Source organism: Myripristis murdjan, chromosome 5, assembly GCF_902150065.1.
Source record: "Myripristis murdjan chromosome 5, fMyrMur1.1, whole genome shotgun sequence".
In the NCBI taxonomy this organism is placed as follows: Eukaryota; Metazoa; Chordata; class Actinopteri; order Holocentriformes; family Holocentridae; genus Myripristis; species Myripristis murdjan.
The window spans coordinates 17,332,019-17,355,753 of record NC_043984.1 but is presented as its reverse complement, the minus strand read 5'-3'; the positions used below and the strand labels follow the sequence as shown (position 1 = coordinate 17,355,753).

Below are 23,735 nucleotides of genomic sequence, written 5' to 3'. Positions count from 1 at the left end.
CATTAGAGAGCAGCAAAGTGGAAGAAGTCGCAGATTACTGCTTCAAGTTTAGAATATGAAACTGTGAAGACTTTTTTTTTTTTACGACAGAATAATTGGTGATAAACAGACTTGAGAGGATTAGCTGCTTTGATCAGTTTGTTTGTACACAAATTCAGTGATTGTAATAAAATGCAATTCAAATCTGATTAAGAGAAACTTGGTCTTGATGCTAAAATAAGCAGTTTTCCCATTGCCTCTGATACTGTAAAATCTCCAGCGCTGGCCTTGGTGAATGTTTCAGCAACCAAACTGGCTAGGAGTTTCTTAGAAATAGGTTGTTAATGAAAACAGACTTTAACTACATCTGTACACCAAAATCAAAAATGCCACAAATGTTTCCTGTTTGAATAGTAAGGCCTAACATCTTTTCAACAGGTTACATAGGTAATATCATAGCTATACAATGGATGTTTAAACTTATACCCTTTCTATCAGACTGATGTATTCAATTGTTGAGAATGTATAATCTCAGTCTAATTACCTTAATTTAAGGGTATTAATTAAACTAAATTTTATTTGGATAAAAACTTACTGCCAAAACTCTATAACAGATGATGTGGCATTCAAAGGCAAGGTCCAGTTAGCAGTGGCATTATGGTTGTTTAATACCACACAAGCATCTGAAATATATCAAAGTATTGTTAAACACAATAGAAACTGAAGATGCATGCTTAATAAAAAAAAACATTCTTAAGTGATAATTACTATAAAGCTATAATATAAAAGTATCACAACTAGAACGAAAATATGCAAAAACTTGTTTGATGTCTATGTTGTTAAATTCTTATTATCATGCCATGTATTTTCCATGATATTTCTAGACATATGCTTGGACTATGCTTGGTTGTGCTAAGACAGTATGCATATGAAGGCACACTCCTCGATTTTGGTTACATGGAGCCATGGGCATCTAAACCTTCTGCCTAAACGAAGCACTGCAGCTGTATGAATGAGGTAGGGAAAATCAAAGCCAACCAAAAGCGGGTGCTTGAGTTCAAAACCAAATCAAGGTTTTTATGCTGTTCACCTCAAGCATGAGGGCGCTCTAAACAAAAATCGAGGAGTGCGGTTTTAAATAACGGCTGGTACGTTACTTGTGCGATACCGGGTGTGGCATGGTTTGGTAACAGGGACATCAAATTGCTTCAGGGCAAATAATTCAGTTACCTGTGTTCCACGAGTTATTGCATGTTGCCCATGGCAACGTGGCAGAGAAGGAAGAAAAAAAGTAGAGAAAAGCCCACGCTAGAATCACAATGTAGCTGATAGTTCCATAAAAAATTATTATTTGGCTGGCGTATCCCATGCCTGAAAATCACACAAGACATTAACATAGTCTTGAACTGTTCATCATCTCAGTAAATTGTGTTCAGTTCATCTCAGCATGCTCAGAATGCTGGGTGTAACTCACCTTCAAACAAGGGGCAGATCTTCCTCCAGCATGTGATGCCCCCCTGACTTGTGTACTGACCCAGTGCTGTCTCCAGGACAAAGGAAGGGATGCCACAGGTCCCGAGGAACAGGGCATAGGGAATCAGGAAAGCACCTGTGAGAACAAGAAATGCATTGCAGAAAATTTCAAACACAGAACTCTGTGTGCTAAGCTCTTATTTGTGTAGATGATACAGGTTTGGGTACCAGGATGGCATGATGAGTATGGGAAAGAGGTATCTGCTACAAATGTCAAAACAACCCCCTGTATAGGCTTGTTTTGTGATGGTTATAATTTGGCCATAATTTTCAAAACTTTGACGTGGTCTAAATCTGAGCAACACATAGTAGTTTAAGTGCCTCTGGATAAGAGCGCTGGCCAGTGTTTCTGACGCTCCTCTGTCAAGGAACCTAAAAATTCACCTTAAAATCCGAAATCCTATGAGTTATCCCGGCTAAAACATGCAGTACAATATTTTCACCAGTTAAGCAGGTATTAAGGCTGCATTCAAGACCCTTCGCTGAATCTTTCTCTGGGATCACTGCATCCAACTTGAGAACCAGGGAATTTGCTTAGTTTTAACTGCCACAAAATATTAATATCATTATTGCACAGTGAGTTCAGCTGTTTTACAGCACGTGCTAAAGACTCACCTGTCTTGCAACTCTTTCTTTTTTTTTCCCTTTTCCCCGCGGGGCAATTTTATCTCCAGTGGAATTAGAGCCAATGTATTTTCATAACACCCTAGTCGGATCAGTTGTGTAAGAGGTTGAGAAATACCGTGATTATAAAATCCTGGCTTTCATAATTTCCTCACTTGGCACTTTTTCAACCATGTACATTTCTTTGAGAAAACAGCATAAGGGAGGCAGAATCATCGTCAAGGAATAAAAAGCTGCTTAAAAGCTGATCCATAAGAAGAATTTCTGGATCTAATCTTTCTGAAGAATGTAAAAACCAAAGTGTTGTTGTATCTGTCGATGAAATAAAATTTGTAGGGATTCAGTAAAGAATGTGAGGCAGCATGTAGCACAAACACAGGCTGTACTGTATTTTCATAGCTTTTCATCACCTGTCATAATCCTGAATCATCAGTTGTGAAGCGCAGGGTCAGCGAGGAGAAAAGAGGAGAGTTTAAAAGGGTCAGGAAAATTAGATTGCATGAACTTACAGCAATGCGTGCTTATTTTCAAACATAAAACACTCTTGTTGGGTGAAAAAAACAACAACTTCAAAATGGCAATTATGGCAACTAAAGCAGCAATCTTTAGAGGATGCTTTTTTTTTTTTTTTTATGATTATCCAGGATTATTCCTCTCTGTGGATTTGAAAGGATTTCAGATGCACAGGGATCATAGAACTTTTTTGGTTGGCAGAGCTCCATGCAATCTTTTAAGTTAAAACATGAAAAATCACCATCACATGAAAAATTGAAGTTACAAGGTTTTCACTCCACAATAATTATAAGTAGATTATGCACAAATAACTTTGCTACATGCTACATGGTGTTAGTTTCCCTCAGCCCACTGTGGGAAAGTACAGAAATTATTTATGTTTATTTAGGAGACCCACTTTTTTTGTACTAAGTACAGCTGTTCTACAGAAATAGCATTTAACAATCAGTTTCTATCAACCTAATGTAGAAGTCTGAACAGATTCAGCTGGGGACATTCAGTATTCTGGGCCAGCAAAGACAAATATATGATTCAAAAATTATTTACTAAATTCTAATAATTAAAAACAAATAACCAGTTTAGGCAGCTTCATGCTGACTGGATCTCCAAACAGCCACGTGTGGATGCATCTGAGATATTTTGGGACTGGAATTCAAATGAATTTCTCAAACCACCTGTGGATGACTATTAACAAACATGGCCGCAGTTTGATCAAGTCGAAACACATTTAATTACATGCCACTTAAAACATTTTGTCTCGAGGTACAGTGCTGGCAGACGATGAAGCCAACTGTTGAAAACTTTCCATTCACGTGCAGCGATGAATAAAACCTGGTTTGGAAATGACATAATATCAAGTGACACCTAAAACTGACTGACCAGACAAAAAACACATGCACCTACATTCCAGCACCATGTTTGTACAAGTATTTGGCTCTGCTCCTTACTTTCTCCCACAGCAGCCACACATTTGTGTACGTATGTGTGTGTGCATCTGTTTCTTAAGAAGTTACACATTTCTAAAAGTCATATCCTCAAACATCTATATATTGTTACTTAACTGTATGTATTTATGGAAATTTCTGTCTTTTCTTTGATGTTTACTACATTCCCTCGTGCTGCTGTCTGAATTGAACTGAATTTCCCTTATGGGCGATTAATAAAGGTGCATCTTATCTTATCTTATCTGTGGCATGGGCTGTGAGCTGTGAGTGGACCCCCACCTCAGTCCACACTACAGTGGACTTTCATCTTTCTGCACATCTGCACAGGAAGAGGATCAGGAAGACAGAACTCCTATCAGTGGTGGAAAGAGTACTATGAATTGCTGCTCAAGTAGAAGTACTGTCACTTTACTGATTCTTTACTTAAGTAGAAGCACTGCTGTAAAAAAAAAAAAAAAAATACCAAATTAAAAGTTAAAAAGTAGCTCATTTAAAATGAACTCGGAGCAAAAGTTACTGCGGTACTTTTTTCAGAACAGTAACTGTGTTTGACTGCAGTTTTTCATCATGCAGCTTTTATTGGAAATTTGGAAATGACCAAAGCATAACCAGCAAATTAGAAGCAGGGTCCTCTTCTCATCTTTGCTGGCTGAGCTTTTAGTTTGAAAGGTTCCACAATCTGTCATTGATCATTTGTTCTCTGTAATGGATCTGATTTAAAATGTAGGGGAGAATTGGCTAACATGAGCCACTTTTTTACAACTGATGATTTTACTGCCAAATAAATGTGTATTTGTTTCAAATAATAGTTAGTTATGCCTCAGCAGGGATGGGATTTTTAATAAGATTTTAGTGATTCTGATTCCATGATCGAATCTGCTTATCAATTCGATTCTTTAACAATTCTCTTATCAAATCTCACTGGGCAACGGGAAGGGAAAAAAAGTACAAATGGGTTTATTTTTATTAACTTTCTATCATTGTATTGTTAAAATGCCATGACTCCTGTCCATCCAAACGACTTTTTCACAACTACATTTGAGTGTTCAAATTACTGCAATATTTACTAAACAACTGTACAAAACTGTAGAAAACAAATATAAATTTTTTCCTCAAACTGGGTACAGAAGGATCAGATGCAAGTGGCATTTGACTGGAGAAGTTCTGATACTACCTGGTACTGGGTTATTTCGCACGATAGCTTAAGAAGTATTGAGTACCAATACCCAGCCCTACAGTGTATACAAAATAAATAGATTTTAAATAACTTTAAACAAAGCTAAAACATGAGTAAAAGTCTCTTCTCCCCTTGACCCAAAAACAAAACTGAGATTGGTTGAGATTCATTAACGTTAGCGTCACTCTGGAGCGTAAAGAACTGACATTCCTGCAAAGTAATTGCATGTTGTGTGGACAAATGTTTCTGCATGCTGCTAGCACTTCCTCCCTTTGTCGAAATAGAAGTTTTGCATGTGTTGCAAGTGGCTCTGTTGCCGTCTTTCCGCGTGAAATAGAACCAAACCTTTGAACGCCTCTGCCTCGACACCATGCTGACTCTATTGACCCTTTGCAGACACGTCACAATTATCACGTGACATGGGAGGCGGCGCCATGATGGACGGCAGAAGAACAGTGGACGTCAATTTAAGGCAAGGAGGTGAATTGTAGTTTGTGCCATTCCGTGGTTGTAGATAGTTTTTAGTTTACTTTTATGGTGGTAAGATGGTGATTTCCTGCTGTGCCGTGCAGTGTGCCAACAGGCAAGGCTGTAAGCCTAATCTAGCCTTTTACAGGATACCTTTTGATGTGGACAGAAGACGGCACTGGGTAGCTGCTATCAACTGTAAGGACTGGCAGCCGTCCAAATACTCCCGGATCTGCAGCGAACATTTTTTACAAGGTCAGTTTCATATTAAAACGTTATCAAACTTATATAACCTTAGCCATGTTAGAGTCAGTCAAAACAAACTCAGTGTAGTTAGCTAACGTAGCTACCGTTAGCTAACAAGGACTCTTCATATTAGCTGGCACTCCTAATTCAGCAATAAGCCCCGTGAAGCCGTGGGTTACAGTGATTTTACAACGGCTGAGGGGCGTTCTAAGTGGCAGCTAATATGAACAGAGTCCTGAGAAGGACTAGCTAACTAACGTCAGTAGCTAGCTAGCATCGCTACTAGTAAACAAACCCTACCAGAGCCCGTCTACGACGAGCCTTGCCACTCTCCATTAACCCCCGTTGTATCAAACTTGGTTGCAGTTCCACCGTAATTCCACTGGGGGTGATCGCGGGCGAGTGCAGAATGAATGGGGCTCTATGGAGCTAAACGGCTAAATTTGTCTCTTACTCCTGTTTATGGTTGAAAAATCGCAAATACTGTTGTAGTTTCTGAAAGTTCAATATGGATTATAGGTTAAAAGTGAAATTAGTGAGAACTTATATCCTTTCAGTTTCCTACAGTTTGGGCTGTTGTTGGCCATAACACGCTAGCATTTGCTAATGAATGCTGATTGGTCAGTGACGGACTTGCGGCTGTTTACGACCAGGGATCCTACTTGATGGCACCTGAAGACCAAGAGAAACGGGAAACACCACTCTTAAGTAGGACTTTTCCATCAAAATTGATATTTGTGTGTACAGAGAATGTCTAATATAGCACAGGCGGGCTCTCTCGAGTGTCTCCGTCTGCTCTCCGGAGACGGGCTCTGGAAATCGCCGTAAAGCAGCACCTCTCAATGTGTGACGTCATCACACTTTTTGAACGGCTTTTTAGAACATATAGGTGAACTTAAAAAATCCAATATTCAGCTGAGTGTATTTTTTTAGCCCCCCCTTTTGAAAACAGTATTCAAATTACTTGACAAAAAATTATTTCCAGAGAAAAGTGGATTTTTAGGGGTGTAGCCCCATAGACTCCCATTCATTCTGCACTCGCCCGCGAGCGCCCTCACATGGACAGAGATGTGTTTCCGAGACCCGGAAGTTAGACGAGAGTGGCACTTCTTCCCATATTAGACATTCTCTGACCCTACTTGAGTTTGTTAGCTAACGGTAGCTACGTTAGCTAACTACACAGTTTGTTTTGACTGACTCTAACATAGCTAAGGTTATATAAGTTTGATAACGTTTTAATATGAAATTGACCTTGTAAAAAATGCTCGCTGCAGATCCGGGAGTATTTGGACGGCTGCCAGTCCTTACGATTGATAGCAGCTACCCGTCGCTGTCTTCTGTCCACATCAAAAGGTATCCTGTAAAAGGCTAGATTAGGCTTACAGCCTTGCCTGTTGGCACACTGCACGGAAATCACCATCTCACCACCATAAAAGTAAATTAAAAAACTATATACAACTACGAAATGTCCCTAAGTCTAACGCGCCTCCTTGTCTTACATTGACGTCCACTGCTCTTTTGCCGTCCATCATGGCGTTCATATTTCGCGCGACTGGATCGTGACGTCATGTGCAAAGGGTCAATAGCAACACAGCGTACATATGCCGTCATAGCGCATGCGCAGCGGAATTGATAGCAGAATCTTTAGGCACTTTGGCAAACGAGTCCAAGGATCACGAACACTGAGAACCGGTTCTGAACAAGAACTGGTTCTCGAATCCCATCCCTATGCCTCAGGTTGTTGTGTACACATAGAAATTAAAACAAGTCTAATTAGTATGGTTTTAGAACAATGACCCATCAAAAAATGTGGTCCTTTAGCACCTCTTGCCCTAAGGTAGGGGTAAAATGAGCATGGGGATAGGGCAAACAGCCCTATTGGGGTAAGTAGTGCAACCGTTAAATACTGACACAAAAATGACACAAAATCAAACAATTTCCAGAGGATTTTTAACACAATTAATGCCATCAATTTACCAAAAGTGAAAACTCACACTTCAAAGTTAAACATACTGTCTGTTGAAAGCAGCGGCTCTTGCTCATCATGTAGCCTCTGGGGTGTTGCTGCTTTCTGAGGAGCTCAAACAGGTCGTGACCTCGGTGAAAACCCATTACAGTCATGCTGCTGTTGCTTTCTCACTAAAATGCAAACTCTCTGCATTGTAAGGGAGTTAATCCATGAAACGTGTCTGCAAGGTTCTTGATGCAGCTGGCGAGTTCAAACTTCAACACATATTGTCATCAAAAATCTGATGGGCTTTTGCCAAGCTGGCAGCTGTTCTGGAAACTTCCCCTTGTTCTGCTGATGTACCTCTTCAGTGCCACTCTAGTCCAGTCATTTTATGAAAAAACCTAGGACAAATTGCAAGAGAAGCAAACTCAACTGATTTTGTATCCTCAGTTTGTCCTGAGTGAGGGAAAAAAAAAAGTCCCAAAAAATCCCATTGGTGGAAAGTTTTGAAAATCACCTATTTATGACCACATATTACCAAAAAATGCTGTTTTTAACACACAGGGGAAAGAGGTTCAAAATTTTACTTTCAGATATCACTATAAAAATTCACAAGTTGATTACACACACAAAGACAAGAAAAAAGTCAATTACAAGTTCTTTGAATTATTCTGTTTACACATGCATATCACACATTATCTGATTTGATATGCGCTAATAAGGAATACAAGGAATAAATGCCAGAAGAGACATTTAAACAGTGAATTAAAAGGTTACTATATATATAGTAACTTTGAATTAAAAGGTTACTATATAACAGTGAATTAAAAGGTTACTATATATATAGTAACCTTTTAATTCACTGTTTAAATATCTGTTCTGGCATTTATTCCTTATATTCCAATTAACGCATATCAAATCAGATAATGTGTGATATGCATGTGTAAACAGAATAATTCAAAGAACTTGTAATTGACTTTTTTTCTTGTCTTTGTGTGTGTAATCAACTTGTGAATTTTTATAGTGATATCTGAAAGTAAAATTTTGAACCCCTTTCCCCTGTGTGTTAAAAACAGTGTTTTTTGGTAATATGTGGTCATAAATAGGTGATTTTCAAAACTTTCCACCAATGGGATTCCTTGGGACTTTTTTCCCCTCACTCAGGACAAACTGAGGATACAAAATCAATTGAGTTTGCTTCTCTTGCAATTTGTCCTAGGTTGACCCCAATTTTGGCCTAAAATTACTGGACTACTCTGTCTGTCCTTTGGTCCTTTGGCACAGACCAACTGGACCTCCCCTCTCACTCTGTACGTATGCAGACTATTTAGACTTTTGGGGGTAAATTGGACACACAGTGGCTCAGGTTTAGTCAGCTTTAAGTATACTACATGTATGACCTTGTTTTGTAGCTTACTGTCACTTAAATTAACATAAAATAATCTATTTTAATTAAGATTCAGGGGTAATAATTTTAGTAATATAATTAATTTACTTTTGCATGACTTTTTTTTTTTTTTTTTTTTTTTTTTTGGCTGTGCTTTGATTACCACCTTCTCTATGTGCTAGGGTCCAAGATGGATTCCATAATGTGAATTATACTTCCTTTAATTTGTGGTCATATGATTACTTGTGTAGGTAACCATACCTACATACAGGGGTGGCTCACTTTACCCACTGGCTCCTCTAACCCATGGAGAAGTACAATACCCAAACAAAAATATACTTTAGTGAGAGTGAGAGTAAGTTACTGACTGAAAAACAAAACAAAACAAAACAAAAAAACTCAAAAAATGTGATTTGCTGCTTTTTCACCTATCACTCCTATTGTAGAAAAACCGGCTCGGCTAAGTGGCACAGACTGAGACTTCCGAAGCAAGGTAATGCCAGTGGTGAAAAACGGGGGGAAGACAGAAGTAGGAAGACATTTTTAGCAAAGCTTACAAAGATGACAAAGGTAAGAAGATAAAAATGTAATTTGTAGCCTACTGCAGCCCGTCATGCTCCAGTGATGTGCATCCTGCAGGACCTGCCTGAACCTGCCGGCACATGAGGACAGCACCGCAACATTATTCAACGACTGCAGTGAGAATTAACACCGATGATGATGATGAAGATGATAGCCAAGAACAAATCAAGTCATGGTTGAAAATTTGCATGACATGAGTTGGACAGCAATCAAAGTCCAGGGACTTTTTTTCCGTTTCTTTCAAAGATGATCTTTTTGCATCTCTGCCAAATACCTATACTGGCCAACCCAGTCTCCATGGGGAAATGTCACCCTTTTACGTTTCTGCAAACTAGGGAAACGTTATCATATCAATGTTTCCAAGCTCAAATTCGTTACATATCAACATTCAATTGTTATAGTGGCCCCTGCGCCCGGGTCACGTGACTTCCAAGTTTCTGACTGCAAAAGGAAGCAAGATGGCGGACATTTCGTTCATTCTCAGTGGAAAATGTAATATTTTAAGATAGTTTCTGTATTAAAATGTGTTTTGACGACATTTCTAGCGAGAAATATGCACTTTGTTTTCATAATCTGTGTTCAGTGAATGTATACGTTCTCTAGTTTGTTAGTAATCACGATCATTTCGCCCGGACTTGCCAGCAAAACGTTGGAATCCAACATTGTTAACATCCGTATAGTGCCAAAGCAGCCTAGAAAATGCAATATTTTGAGGTCGTTTCTATATTTAAATGTGTTTTGATAATATTTCCAGCGAAAAATATGCACTTCTTGCATAATGTGGGTTCAGTGAATGTATACAGTCTTTAATTTGTTAGTTATCACGAAGATTTCGCCCGGACTCGCCAGCAAATGTTAGAATCCAACATTGTTGATCCGACATTGTTGACATCCGTTGCCATGGTGCCATGGTAGGGGAGACTGGGGTAAGATGAGCCATTTTTCATATTTAGGATCACTACATCAAGGCGATCATAGTTTTGTCCCTAACTAATATATGTGCATATATTTCAGGATGTTGTGCATCTCTTCAAACAAACAGAATGAGTGTAAACATAACTGTTTCTGTAATATAGCATGTCCAAAATAAGTGGTCTCGTGGCACAACTTACCCCGTGTATGGGGTAAGTTGAGCATAGGAGCGGGGTAAGTTGAGCCGTATCCCTACTCACCCCCCACCTTCCTCCCCACGTCCATCCCACCCCTCCCTCACCTTCTCCCTCCCTAAATAACAGTCACTTCTTCACATTCATGTGTATTTTTATGTATTAAACACAATCCAACAGGTACAATAAACAGCTGTTTTAACATGCCTTAAAGTGCACCTGGGAAGAGAACATTAACAGCTGTGTTTTTGGAAAGAAAACACTAGAACACTAGCTTCTTGGTGTCCTTGCTGACAGTAAGGTCAGTTATGAACATATGAGCGTAACACATTTGAACATTGAACCAAAATACACTTACCTCATACACTTAATATGTAATTAATATTTATTTTATTTTTATTTTTTAATTAATTAATTAAATTTTTTTTTTTTTTTTTATTCATTCATTCATTCATTCAATATTTCATATTTATTTAATATTTAAGACATTTACGCTACAGCCAAAATACACTTATTAAGTGTATGGGGCTCCGGCTCAACTTACCCCAGAGCTACCATTTCGACTTTTTTAGTCTCCACAGCTAAAATGGTGCACTTTTATGCTAGGTTTATGACCTCATGTTGTAGCTCATAGATACCACAACTGATGTATAAAACAAATTTAAAATGATCTGTTTTGGTCTTAACACAATTCTCATGAAACTGATGATAGACTGAATTCACTTTCAAGAGTAAAAAATGTTTTTTTGGAAATAAATGTCTAACCACTTTACCCATGTGGTTCTTACCTTCACAGACTCCATAAAATGATGCCTTCCTCCTAAATATTTGGTCAAATGATCAATGTTTTTTACCGTTTCCTAGCAACAGGGGTGGCTCAACTTACCCTTTGGCTCAACTTACCCCAGTCTCCCCTATGACACAAACAGCTTACTGTCCCATAAAAGCCCTTTATTTTCTTGCTTTCCAAGCCGTTTTTATTCCAAAGACAACATATGTTGACGTTTATATTATAAATCTGATTACTTTTAATTTGGATATCTTGCAAACTTGAAGCGTTAATATAACTGTCCATGGAACCCACCAACGCGAATAGGCTACTTGATAAAATATCCGAAATAAATCAACATTGTTTGAATGTGCATTTTATTTCCAAAATCTTCGTTCAGTTAATGTATATGATGTTTACTTTGTTAGTTATTACGAAGATTCTTTCAGGTTTCTATCGTTGCTATGGCTGTTGCTATGGACGCTGCTACCACTGTCGCTGATGTAGCTTCTGCTCGGAAGTATTGTCCTCACTGTCACCATGGAAATCTGGGGAGGGAGGCGTGGGGTTAACCTGCTCTCACAGAAATCTGAAATGAGCATGACCTCCTAATAACGCATTGCGTGCTCCTCACGCGTAACCTGTTTTAATCATAGGTTTCTATGGTTTTAATTCCGTGTGATCACCACACAAACAGTGTGCACTGAAAGCCAGCGAGGTTCCGTGACGTCACGCTGTGGGTGGTGGTTCATAGATCCCGGAAGTGCAAATTTAATCGATATTCCGGAAAAAGGTCTGATTATTAGCCATAACGTTGTAACCATCCAAGGCAGACTTACCACGAGCTATGAGGATGTGTAACGATGGCATGTGCTTCATCCGAGTCCACAAGTCCCGTATAATATCAACTTTATTTTAAGAAAACACGTTTTATTTGCAATGTCATATCACGGAGAAGCACTACATTACCCATAATCCTAGTGTTTATCAGCGACGTGTTTGATTTGACTTTCATCAATAAAGTCAATAAAGTGTAATAAAGTGCATGAAAGTTGATAATATACAGATATGTTACGCCATTGAACACAACCCTTTCAGTCAGCGAAACAGAGCGGGTGGAAAAACCGAAGATTTTGGAAATAAAATGCACATTTCCCGCTAGAAATGTTATCAAAACGCATTTGAATGCATAAGCTCTCTTAAAATATTGCATTTTCCACTGAGAATAAAAGGAATGTGCGACATTTATTTTGTTTTCACAGTAAGACCAGCCTGCAGCGCATAGGTCACGTGAGCACAACTTTCTGGTTCACAATTACGTGGGAAATATACGAATTATAGTGCAATATTTTTCGTAGGAATTTGTATGAACGTTGAATGAGAACAGCCTGCTTCATGAATGGCAGATCTATTAATTTGGTTCTCTATTCCTGGATCACTGAAGTCAACAGAAACAGCCAATACACACCATAGCTGCATTTCAGTCTATTTACATGTAGTTCCTCTACAGGAAAATAAGATCAGAATTCAAGAGACAGCTGAGACATGAGGTTAACAGCATGACACAACATTCTTGGTTTTCATTCCACTCAGTTTATTAAAAAAGCACATTTAATTGTTACAACAAAGTACACTGAAGTTCTCGCACACCTGAAGAGTAATTACCTCGGCGGCACTCGGGGAGGCGCTGTTTTGACTGGTAAGTTGAATAAGAGAGTGATTGGAACTTTGGAGGCTACAAGTTTGCCTGCGTTATCCTTTGGACGTGCAATATGGATAACTGCCAATAACTGTAACAATACCTTAATATGAATGGTGTCAAGTAAAGGCGCCTCGTTGAAATCAATGAGCTCTGTGTCTTGTGGGCTGTCGGCTACGGCTGTGTCGCTGTCAGAGTGACGTAATATGGCAGCTGCCAGCGTCGTCATGGCAACGAATGCGCTGGCTTCTGAGGTGACGGTCGGCTAAAATAATTTATCTAGAAACTAGTAAATTACTGAAGTAGACTGTTTAGACGATCAATTTTCACCCGAGTTTGTGTAAATGAGACTTTACATAGAATTAATAAAATCGAGGGCTTAAACAACGTCAACTGTACAACATTAAGCAAAGAGTGTGCAACAGTCTAAACAGTGATCTACCTCATCACAGCCACCCGCACAGGAAACCAACTTTATAAGCTGTAAACAAGTGCATACGAGAGCTGGGGGGTGGAATATAATAAAATATTTACTGCAGCCGAACTGCTAATTACACTCCATCTAGATGACCAATGTTAAGAAAAAGTTAAGCTGTTGGTTAATTTCGGATATATATTTTTTTTAGTATAGGCTAAACTTCTTGGCTGGGGAGGCGGGCAGGCTTGATTTACTTCCGGGTTTTAAACGGTCGTAAAAATGAATATTGAAACAAATATATTAACCATTTCCCGCAGCCGAAACATAAATTACCCTGCCTTTAGTTGGTTTTGTTTGGGAGGGGAAAAAAACATTCAAACAATGTTGATTTATTTTGGATATTTTATCAAGTAGCCTATTCGCGTTGGTGGGTTCCATGGACAGTTATATTAACGCTTCAAGTATGCAAGATATCCAAATTAAAAGTAATCAGATTTATAATATAAACGTCAACATATGTTGTCTTTGGAATAAAAACGGCTTGGAAAGCAAGAAAATAAAGGGCTTTTATGGGACAGTAAGCTGTTTGTGTCATACCATGGCACCATGGCAACGGATGTCAACAATGTCGGATCAACAATGTTGGATTCTAACATTTGCTGGCGAGACTTCGTGATAACTAACAAATTAAAGACCGTATACATTCACTGAACCCACATTATACAAGAAGTGCATATTTTTCGCTGGAAATATTATCAAAACACATTTAAATATAGAAACAACCTCAAAATATTGCATTTTCTAGGCTGCTTTGGCACTATACGGATGTTAACAATGTTGGATTCCAACGTTTTGCTGGCAAGTCCGGGCGAAATGATCGTGATTACTAACAAACTAGAGAACGTATACATTCACTGAACACAGATTATGAAAACAAAGTTGCATATTTCTCGCTAGAAATGTCGTCAAAACACATTTTAATACAGAAACTACCTTAAAATATTACATTTTCCACTGAGAATGAACGAAATGTCCGCCATCTTGCTTCCTTTTGCAGTCAGAAACTTGGAAGTCACGTGACCCGGGCGCAGGGGCCACTATAACAATTGAATGTTGATATGTAACGAATTTGAGCTTGGAAACGTTGATATGATAACGTTTCCCTAGTTTGCAGAAACGTAAAAGGGTGACATTTCCCCATGGAGACTGGGGTGATACTGGCTGCTTGTCCATTTTAGATTTGATTTTATGATTTTACTCACAATACGTTAATTGATTTATTTATCCTTATTTATGTATTTGTTTATTTTGGCATCTGCTTTATTTGATAGCGATGGTAGAGGTAGGACAGGTGCTGATGACTTTGCCGTGAAAAGTGCTGCAGGCTCCACCAGGTGAGACTCTGGCAGTGGCTTAAAAACATGTATGTATGCTTAAAAATAGAAGCCTGCACATGCAGTCTTTCAGCCAGGTTTACCAAGGCATGCCTATATTAAATTGTGCACGTCTCAGTCACCGTCAAGCTGCGCATTAGCCCACTGAGGAGCGCAACTACCTACTTTCTGAGGGGTATGCAGACACATTTCAGGCCCTTACCTGTGTTCTTCTCTGCTACATCATATGGTCAGACAAGCATTATTTAATAGCTTTGAATATATTACACATCTTGCTAATGCAATTTTTCAATATAAATAATATTTTGGAAATTAATCACTTGGTATCAAGTGTTCCTACACTTCCACCTAATAGTAGACCAACCTGTCGCCTTCCCCTGTCTGCCCTGATTCTTTCTCTCTCTCTTATTCTCTTCTTTCTCTCCATCCTCACACCTGAATGACATGAACTTTGTGTTAAGGAGATTTTAAAAATACAGCGGTCAAACCACATATAAAAAACATGAAATTTTAATTTTAAATGATATCCTTATTTGATATCAGTTACTGATTGGACGCTGCATCTGATCAGACTTATCAGACACAGCACAACAGCACTGACGTGTTAGCCTGTATCCGAATGAAGACATTTAAACTCAAGTGTATCCCTACCAAGTTCTATAATTTGTTTTATGATTCACCATCTAGTTAAAAAAATGACAACTGTCTGAACAACAAAATGTCCACAAACAAGTTCCTTTATTTTTCTTGTCATGATCTGTGATATTGTATATACTGATCAGTAGCCTACACAGCTGCAAGACAACAGTAACCTGTCGTTTTACTAGTAGTAGCTTTAGTAGCTAACCAGAATATTTACAATCCTCCTCTTGATACACTGACATAACTTACCTACTGTCTTTCAACCACTTTGAAAAGCTTTTTTTCATCCCTACGAAATCTTTCTCCTTCTCCCTCTTCCGTTTTCTGTTTTGCGCCCCCGAGAGCTTTCTTTTCTGCTTCTCCATCATTAACTCCCTGTCAACAGATGACAACACGATTCAAATGAAAACACTCGTGCTCCTGCGCATGCTCGGGGGGGCGCGCACTGGAGCGCCTATAGTGTGTGTGTGTGTGTGTGTGTGTGTGTGTGTGTGTGTGTGTGTGTGTGTGTGTGTGTGTGTGTGTGTGTGTGTGTGGCGGCGGCGGGGAAAGGGGGCGCCTAATCACTGACGTGCCGCTGTTATTGATCATATCATTTACACATGCACAAACAGCTGTTAAATACAGAAAATGCCGACTCGAAATAATTTCCCCTCCATCGCTTTAGCGCCCCCCCTAGCGCGGCGAGGCGCCCCTATGCGCCGCATATAGTGCATACCCACTTTTTGCACCACTGTGTGCCGGGACAAGAGTGAAGCGAAGAGGCGCGTCAGTGCGCACAGAGCCAGTGTGACAGCTGCAGATGGAGCAGAACCGATGACACTCATCTGTTTAAATGGTTTATAAATATTTCTTCTCCTCTTATTCTTGCACTGGCAAGGCCCTCTCACACCGCCAGAGCTGCTGGGTTATTATGCATGAGCATGGCTATAGGTGGAAACCCCGGGGGGGTCAGGGGGGACAGGAACCTCCATCCATAAAGCTAGTTTTAGAGCTTATTTTGAGTTTCTAGTTCTTATAAAGCTACGTTGATGGACTAGTGGAAATAGAACAGTGAGCAAAGAAATTTGTTTAGAGGATTATTGCTTTTAATACCATGATTTAAAACATATGAACATGTCCAAAGACATGCAGGTTAGGTGAATTGGAGATACTAAATTGCCCCTAGGTGTGAATGTGTGTGTGAATGTTTGTCTGTCTGCCCTGCGATGGACTGGCGACCTGTCCAGGGTGTTTCCCCTGCTTTCTGCCCAATGAGCACTGGGATAGGCTCCAGCAACCCCCTGCAACCCTTGTGAGGGTAAGCGGTATGGAAAATGAATGAATAAGTAAATGAACATGCTGAGGGCTCAACACTGTAGAGCACGTTGCAAAGGAGCATAAGAGAGAAAGAGGGTGGTACAGTAGTGCCAGACAGCAATTTTTTCATGTCCCCTCCGGGAATTACTCTCTGAAATTTTGGCTATAGCGCTTATGCCTATCACATGTGTCTCTAATCCATCATAGACTGTACGAGTGTGGCACGGGGCACTTATATTTTAACTCATACTGTGATCAGTATGTGTGTGCAAAATAAAATCATACAGGAAAACTGAAATTGGCTAATGTGATAATATAGTAACAGAGATGCAATAATAATGTTAAGTTGCATAGACGTATGTGTGTTCGCGTTATTATTATTACAGGAGCCAGGAGCCATAGAAATAGCACATCAAGAGAGCATGAATGCAATAAAATCATCCAAATACAAAAGCAGTTATCTTCTACATTTCAGGTCTACAATGTGGTTTATGAGAAGCCACATGGCAACAGCAATAATTAATAAAATGACTAAAAACATAGTATGATGATTATGATAAAACGATTAGTAGATAGATTAGATTGGCATGATAAAATCATTATGAAAATACAATTAGATGTATGACACTCAACAGGAAAGCATCCACAGAAGTCTTTTTTTTAATGTAGGCTACTAAATTTACATTCATGACTGAGTTAAGGAAGGCTGGAAAAGTACAAGTTTGAAAGAGTCATCATGAGGGTAGCCTCTGTGGCAGAATCAGACACCAATTAAAGTCTTGATAAAACTTGCCACTCTTCCATTTTGCTTCAGGCCTCCTGTACTCTGTTTATTTTGCACTGCTTGATTGTCCAACTTAGATTTACTGAGAGTTTGTTTTCAGCTTGTTTTAATGGAATCAGCTTTAAAGCATCATGTAGAAGTAGTTGAATATTTTTGATCCTCCAGAGGACCACTGAAAGACCCTGAAATTGAGGGGCTTTTGTGGGTGATAAGACCCAGAGAATTATTATTAGCAGCAAAGTAAGTTATACAGGTCTGAATATGATGAAGAGAACTCTTTGAAAGATGAGAATAACCACTACCCTCCCTGACCAGTAAAAGTCTGTAAATTAAAAAAAAATCTATAAAATAAAATCCTCCCCAAAACACAGACATTTTGCTGTAGTGAAGAATTAAGCAATGCATTAATTTCTTACTATAAGGATATTTCTGGTTAAATGGTCAAACTTTAGGTTAGCACTTTGAATAAAATGTGAAAGGTGTTAGTTTAGACAGCTTTTATTTTACAGAAGCATCAGCTCATAAACTTACCACCACCATTCTTGTAGCAGAGGTATGGAAACCTCCACACATTTCCAAGTCCAATAATAGCACCAGCCACAGTCAGAATAAACTCCTTTTTGTTAGCCCACTGGCCACGCTCCTTAACTGTTTGTGGGCTATTCTGCAGCTGAAAAAGCTCTGGCCTGCAGTGAGAGCCTGCCATCCTGCCAAGTGAGAGAGCGTCTAATGACAGGACAGTCAGAGATTCTTGAGCTCCTGGACTGACTTGCTGCAGTTTGTGTGATGCAGCTTTTGTAGGCAAGCAAACTGATTGATCATTGAGTATTTTAGCCACAAGAGGGACCTATAGATATAGATGCAAGTCTCACATTCTTATGTAGAAATTACCAAGGGGAGAGTTAAGTATTCAGTGTGACTAATATTTTTAGACATGGTATTAAAGACTTTGCATTCAGGGCTCTGCCTCACGTGGCCTGAATGACTGATGTCAAACATATTGATATTCCAGCGCTAAAACACATTCTCACACCTGAAAAGGAGTTTCAAACTATGCAATAATGAATGTTCATTGATTCCATGTCATATTTGCAGTTCAAAAACATGCCTTGGTTTCAGCCATGGAAATTAGTGCTGTGAAGCTGTTTTTCAGAAAATGTATGCTGTATATGCAGCACAGTCCATATGTTACTCTTCTTTGAACTGCACTTACAGTGTTTAGCCAAACTATCTAAAAATGTTTATTGAATGTAGTTGTCCTCACGATGTTAATGTTATGACTTTTGACTACTGAGTGTATTTTCATTGTAATTTCTGTATAGCATAGTGTTTATTAACTAGCATGTGCATTTCTGGAAGAAAATGTGTGTGAGAGCTGCAGGCTGTTAGTTGCTGCTGCTCCAGTAACAATTTTTAAAACCTTTTAGTGCCACCCATGGGTGAAATTGTATGAAATGCTGCAGGCTTATTGAGCACCCTGATCTGTGCAATTTTGCTGAATTTTGTAACCACAATATGTTACATTTACACTGAAAAAACAAACTTTATGGTACTGTAAAATGTAATGAATTAGCTTTCATAATTTCTACATTGTAATATTAAGTTTCTAGGGAAACTAGAATTTCTCAAGTAAAACTGTAAACATGTACATATTTTATTCATGTAATAATAATAATAATAATAATAATATATTAATAAATAATAAAAATAAAATAATAAAAATAATAAATAATAATAAAATAATAAAAGACAACACAGTGTGGAATAAAATAGGAGCTAGTTAAAGACATAATGATGTATTACAGGTGTCATACAGGTCGTCATACAAGTGTATTACAGGTGTCATACAGGTGTATTACAGGTGCCATACAGGTGTATTACAGGTGACTTTATTTGTATAACACCTTTCATACAAGAATTGCTTTGAAATAAAACAAGATGCAAATAAAACAATAAAAGACAACACAGTGTGGGAATAAAATAGGAGCTAGTTAAAGGCTAGAGTGAAAAGGTGGGTCTTTAATCTTCTTTTAAAGATATCTAGTGAGCTGGCTTCCCTGATGTCTAAAGGTAGTGTGTTCCAAAGCTTAGGGGCGTAAGTAACGAAGGCGGCATCCCCGATTTTGTTTGGAACCAATAAGCCAGCAGCTGATGATCGCAGTGTTCTTTGGGGTGCATAGCCAATAAGGGAGTTGGCGATGTAGCTCGGTCCTAGCCCATGAAATGCTTTATATACAAGTAGGAGAACCTTAAAGTCAATTCTAAATGTTACAGGGAGCCATTGTAGGGCAGCTAAGACCGGACTAATATGCTCTCTCTTCCTGGTTTTGGTTAATAAGCGAGCCGCAGAGTTTTGGATGAGCTGAAGTCTGTCAGTGGTTTTCTTTGGGAGGCTGGTAAAAAGTATGTTACAGTAGTCAAGTCTACTAGAGATAAAAGCATGTATTAGTTTTTCAGCATCTTTTTGATTTATAAATTGTCGCACTTTAGCAATGTTTCTAAGGTGGAAGAATGATGTCTTCGTCACCTTATTAATGTGGGACTTGAAACTAAGATCTGGATCCAATACAATGCCAAGACTTGTAACCTCAGATTTAATCCTGGGAGCCAGTTTCCCCAAGTTAATGGACAGCATCTCTCTTTTTGTTTTGGGGCCAACTAACAGGATCTCTGTTTTGTCTTCATTTAGCTTTAAGGAGTTATCGCTCATCCATTTGTTCACTGACATGAGACAGGTAATGATGGAATTTATTGCTGTAACATCATTTGGTTCAGCAGAAATATAAAGTTGTGTATCATCTGCATAACTATGAAAACATACATTGTGCTCTCTGATGATGTCACCGAGCGGCAGCATGTATAGTGAGAAATTGAGAATAGTAATGGACCAAGGCAGCTCCCTTGTGGAACTCCACAGCAGTTGTCCTGTTCCCCAGACACATGATCTCCGAGTCTGACGTAAAACTTTCTCCCTTTGATGTAAGTTTTAAACCAGTGTAACACACAGTCAGAAAGACCAACCAGTTTATCAAGGCGATTGATTAAGATGTCATGGTCAATCGTATCAAATGCAGCGCTAAGGTCTAAGAGTATAAGAATTGAGACCTTATTTCCATCATAGTTCAGTCTGAGGTCACTGACGATTTTAGCAAGAGCCGTTTCAGTGCTATGATATTTTCTAAAGCCTGATTGAAATTCCTCCAGGATGTTATTTTCTTTAAGAAAGGCATTTATTTGGGCTGCAACTATTTTTTCAAGTATCTTACTAATGAATGGTACGTTTGATATTGGCCTATAGCTGCTTAGTGCATTACTATTTAGGTTGGGTTTCTTTAGTAAAGGTTTTACAACAGCCTTTTTGAACTCATCTGGGAAGATGCCAGTTTGAAGTGGCATGTTTATAATTGCCAGGACGTGACTTGATATACTGTTAACACCTATGCTGTAGGCACAGGGTCAACACATGAGGTAGTGGAGTTACATTCAGTGACAGTCTTACAAAGCTCAGATAATGTTATGCTGGTGAATTTCCCCATGGTTACATCATTTTTACAGAATTTTCTGAGATCACCTGCGTTTGCATTGGTGTCTGGATTAACATTAATAGTGTTTCTAATTGATGTTATTTTGTTATTGAAGAACAGCGGAAGTTCTTCACATCTAGATGTAGAGAACTGTGGTGAAGTCGGAGCAGTGTTGAGTAGCTGGTCAATAGTGGAGAACAATATTCTACAGTTTCCTGAATTCTCTGTGATGATCTTGGAAAAATAGTTTGTTCTTGCCAGACGTATTTCCTTGTTATAGGTGTTCATGGCGTCATATGTTACAGTGAACTGTGAGCCTGGTTTTCCTCCATTTTCTTTCAGCTGCCCAACATGTTCTCTTTGCTTTTTTAACACTGTTATTGCTTAACCATGGGGATATTCTGTCTGTAAACTTCTTTTTTACCTTTAGTGGTGCAACAGTATTTAAAGTAGCTGACAGGGTGTTATTAAATTGCTTGACCATTTCATTTAGAGTGCAGTCACCACGAGGGGCGGACTGGGACAAAAAATCGGCCCGGGCATTTTGGACCAGACCGGCCCACCACATTCGATAACCCACACCTTTTCGGTCTTTTTGCTCTCTTAAATGTATGAGGGACGAAAAATGACAAAACAATAAATAAATGAATAAATAAATAAATACGCATATAAATATATAAATGCATAAATAATTAAATTAATAAATATTTCTACATTTATTTATTTATTTCTGTTTTTATTCATGCATTTATTTATTTATTTGTGTATTTATACATTTATTTATTTTTACATTTATTTATTTCTTTCTTTCTACATTTATTTATTCATTTGTGTATTTATATATTTATTTTTACATTTATTTATTTATACTATTATTTATTTCTACATTTATTCATTTACCGTGTGTGTAGTTGGACTACTGGAAGTAGTCGGTGGGTGCATGATTTACCACATCATTCGCCAGTGACCTTAAATCACTGACGATGGCTCTCAAAACACTTTCCATTGCGTTTTACACAGTAGCTAGTAGGGCATTAATGTAAACATCGACCCGTCGAAAGTACAAGAAACACCCACACACCCACACACACCCCCCCACACACACGGTCGGCGCTCCACTACAGCCTCCTCACCCCCACCGGTCGCCCGGTCGGCGCTCCACTACAACCCCTCCCTCCCTCCGGTTGGAGCCCCGCTAGCCCCCCCAAAAATCTCCCGGTGTTGACGGGTCGACGTAACGTCGACGACGTGGAAAAGTCTGGCGTTGTTAATGCCCTAGTAGCTAGCTAGTCCACTGCTATCCACTGCTACTGCCAGTCCAGGCAGTAGCAGTGGATAGGATCACACCCACAAACCAATCGTGCTTAAGACTAATGTAAGAACCGCCCACCTTATTAACATACGACACAGAAATACAGAAATAAATAAATGTGGAAATGTAGAAATACAGAAATAAATGTAGGAATAAATAAATAAATGTAGAAATAAATAAATAAATGTAGAAATAAAAGAAAGAATAAATAAATGAATAAATGTAGAAATAAATAAAAGTATAAATAAATAAATGTAAAAATAAATATATAAATACACAAATGAATAAATAAATGTAGAAATAAATAAATAAATGTAAAAATAAATAAATAAATAAATGTAAAAATAAATAAATAAATAAATAAATAAATGTATAAATACACAAATAAATAAATAAATGCATGAATAAAAACAGAAATAAATAAATAAATAAATGTAGAAATATTTATATTTTAATTATTTATGCATTTATATATTTATATGCATATTTATTCATTTATTTATTGTTTTGTCATTTTTCATCCCTCATAGGGTGAGTGGCTTCAGTTGCATGTTGAGTGAGTGCAAAGCTGTCCAGTATGTTCATGACCTCAGTGGCATTGGAGTCATTCTTTTTGTTGATATGAATATTCAGGTCTCCATTCATTATTAACCTGTCGTATCTAGTGATGGCAAGTGAGACCAGCTCTGTAAACTCCTGTAGAGATGCCAGTTGCCAGTCCTTGGCGCTTATCCACGTTTTTGTTTGGGTAAGGCATTCCAAGGGCATGTCGTAGGTTGGCACCGAGCAATCTAGAGCCTGTGATGTTGGGATGAACTCTGTCTGGTTTGAAGCGTTGTGTACAGTTCCAGAAGATATTGAAATTGTCAATGAACTTTATCCCATGAGTGAGGCACTCCGTGGCCAGCCATGTATTCAGGGCTAGGAGTCTGCTAAATGATTTGATTCCTTTACCAAGAGTTGGAATTGGTCCAGAGATGTACACATGTTGACAGTCGCTCACTTTTCCAAGTAGCATTTCCTTGACATTTCCTTCTTAGAATGTCAAAGGACCCGTGTGGATAATGATGTTGATGTCAATAAATCAATAAATCTTCACATCAACAGTTTCAAGCCTGGAAACTGGTGTATCAGGTTCTTTTGCAACAGGTTTAAATCAGGACACACTGAGCTCTCGGCAGCCAAAACAGTGGTATAACCAATCTTAAACACGACACAATGAGTACGTTTACATGCACACCATATTCCAGTTCGGGTCAATATTCCGGCTAAGGTAACTGCGCCGCGGCAACTGGAATATTCCGTTTACATGTTACTTGGCATGCCCCCGTATTTCGGTGTATTCCACTCTCTTACGTGACACTCAGCCGCGGGGGGCAGCAGC

The 23,735-nt window shown here is 38.6% G+C and overlaps 1 protein-coding gene across 1 annotated transcript in view; it reads right to left on the bottom strand.

Annotated features, from left to right (window-relative positions):
• The window catches only part of LOC115359249 (sodium- and chloride-dependent GABA transporter 2-like), a 28,790-nt gene extending 10,569 nt beyond the window's left edge, over positions 1 to 18,221 (bottom strand). Inside the window, exons 1-4 of the mRNA XM_030051615.1 lie at positions 18,047 to 18,221; positions 1,454 to 1,588; positions 1,210 to 1,350; positions 575 to 662 (exon numbers count right to left, since the gene is read on the bottom strand). Of these exons, the coding sequence (XP_029907475.1) occupies positions 575 to 662; positions 1,210 to 1,350; positions 1,454 to 1,588; positions 18,047 to 18,221 (539 nt within the window). The remainder of the gene's footprint in view (positions 1 to 574; positions 663 to 1,209; positions 1,351 to 1,453; positions 1,589 to 18,046) is intronic.
• Between the last annotated feature and the right edge of the window lie 5,514 nt (positions 18,222 to 23,735).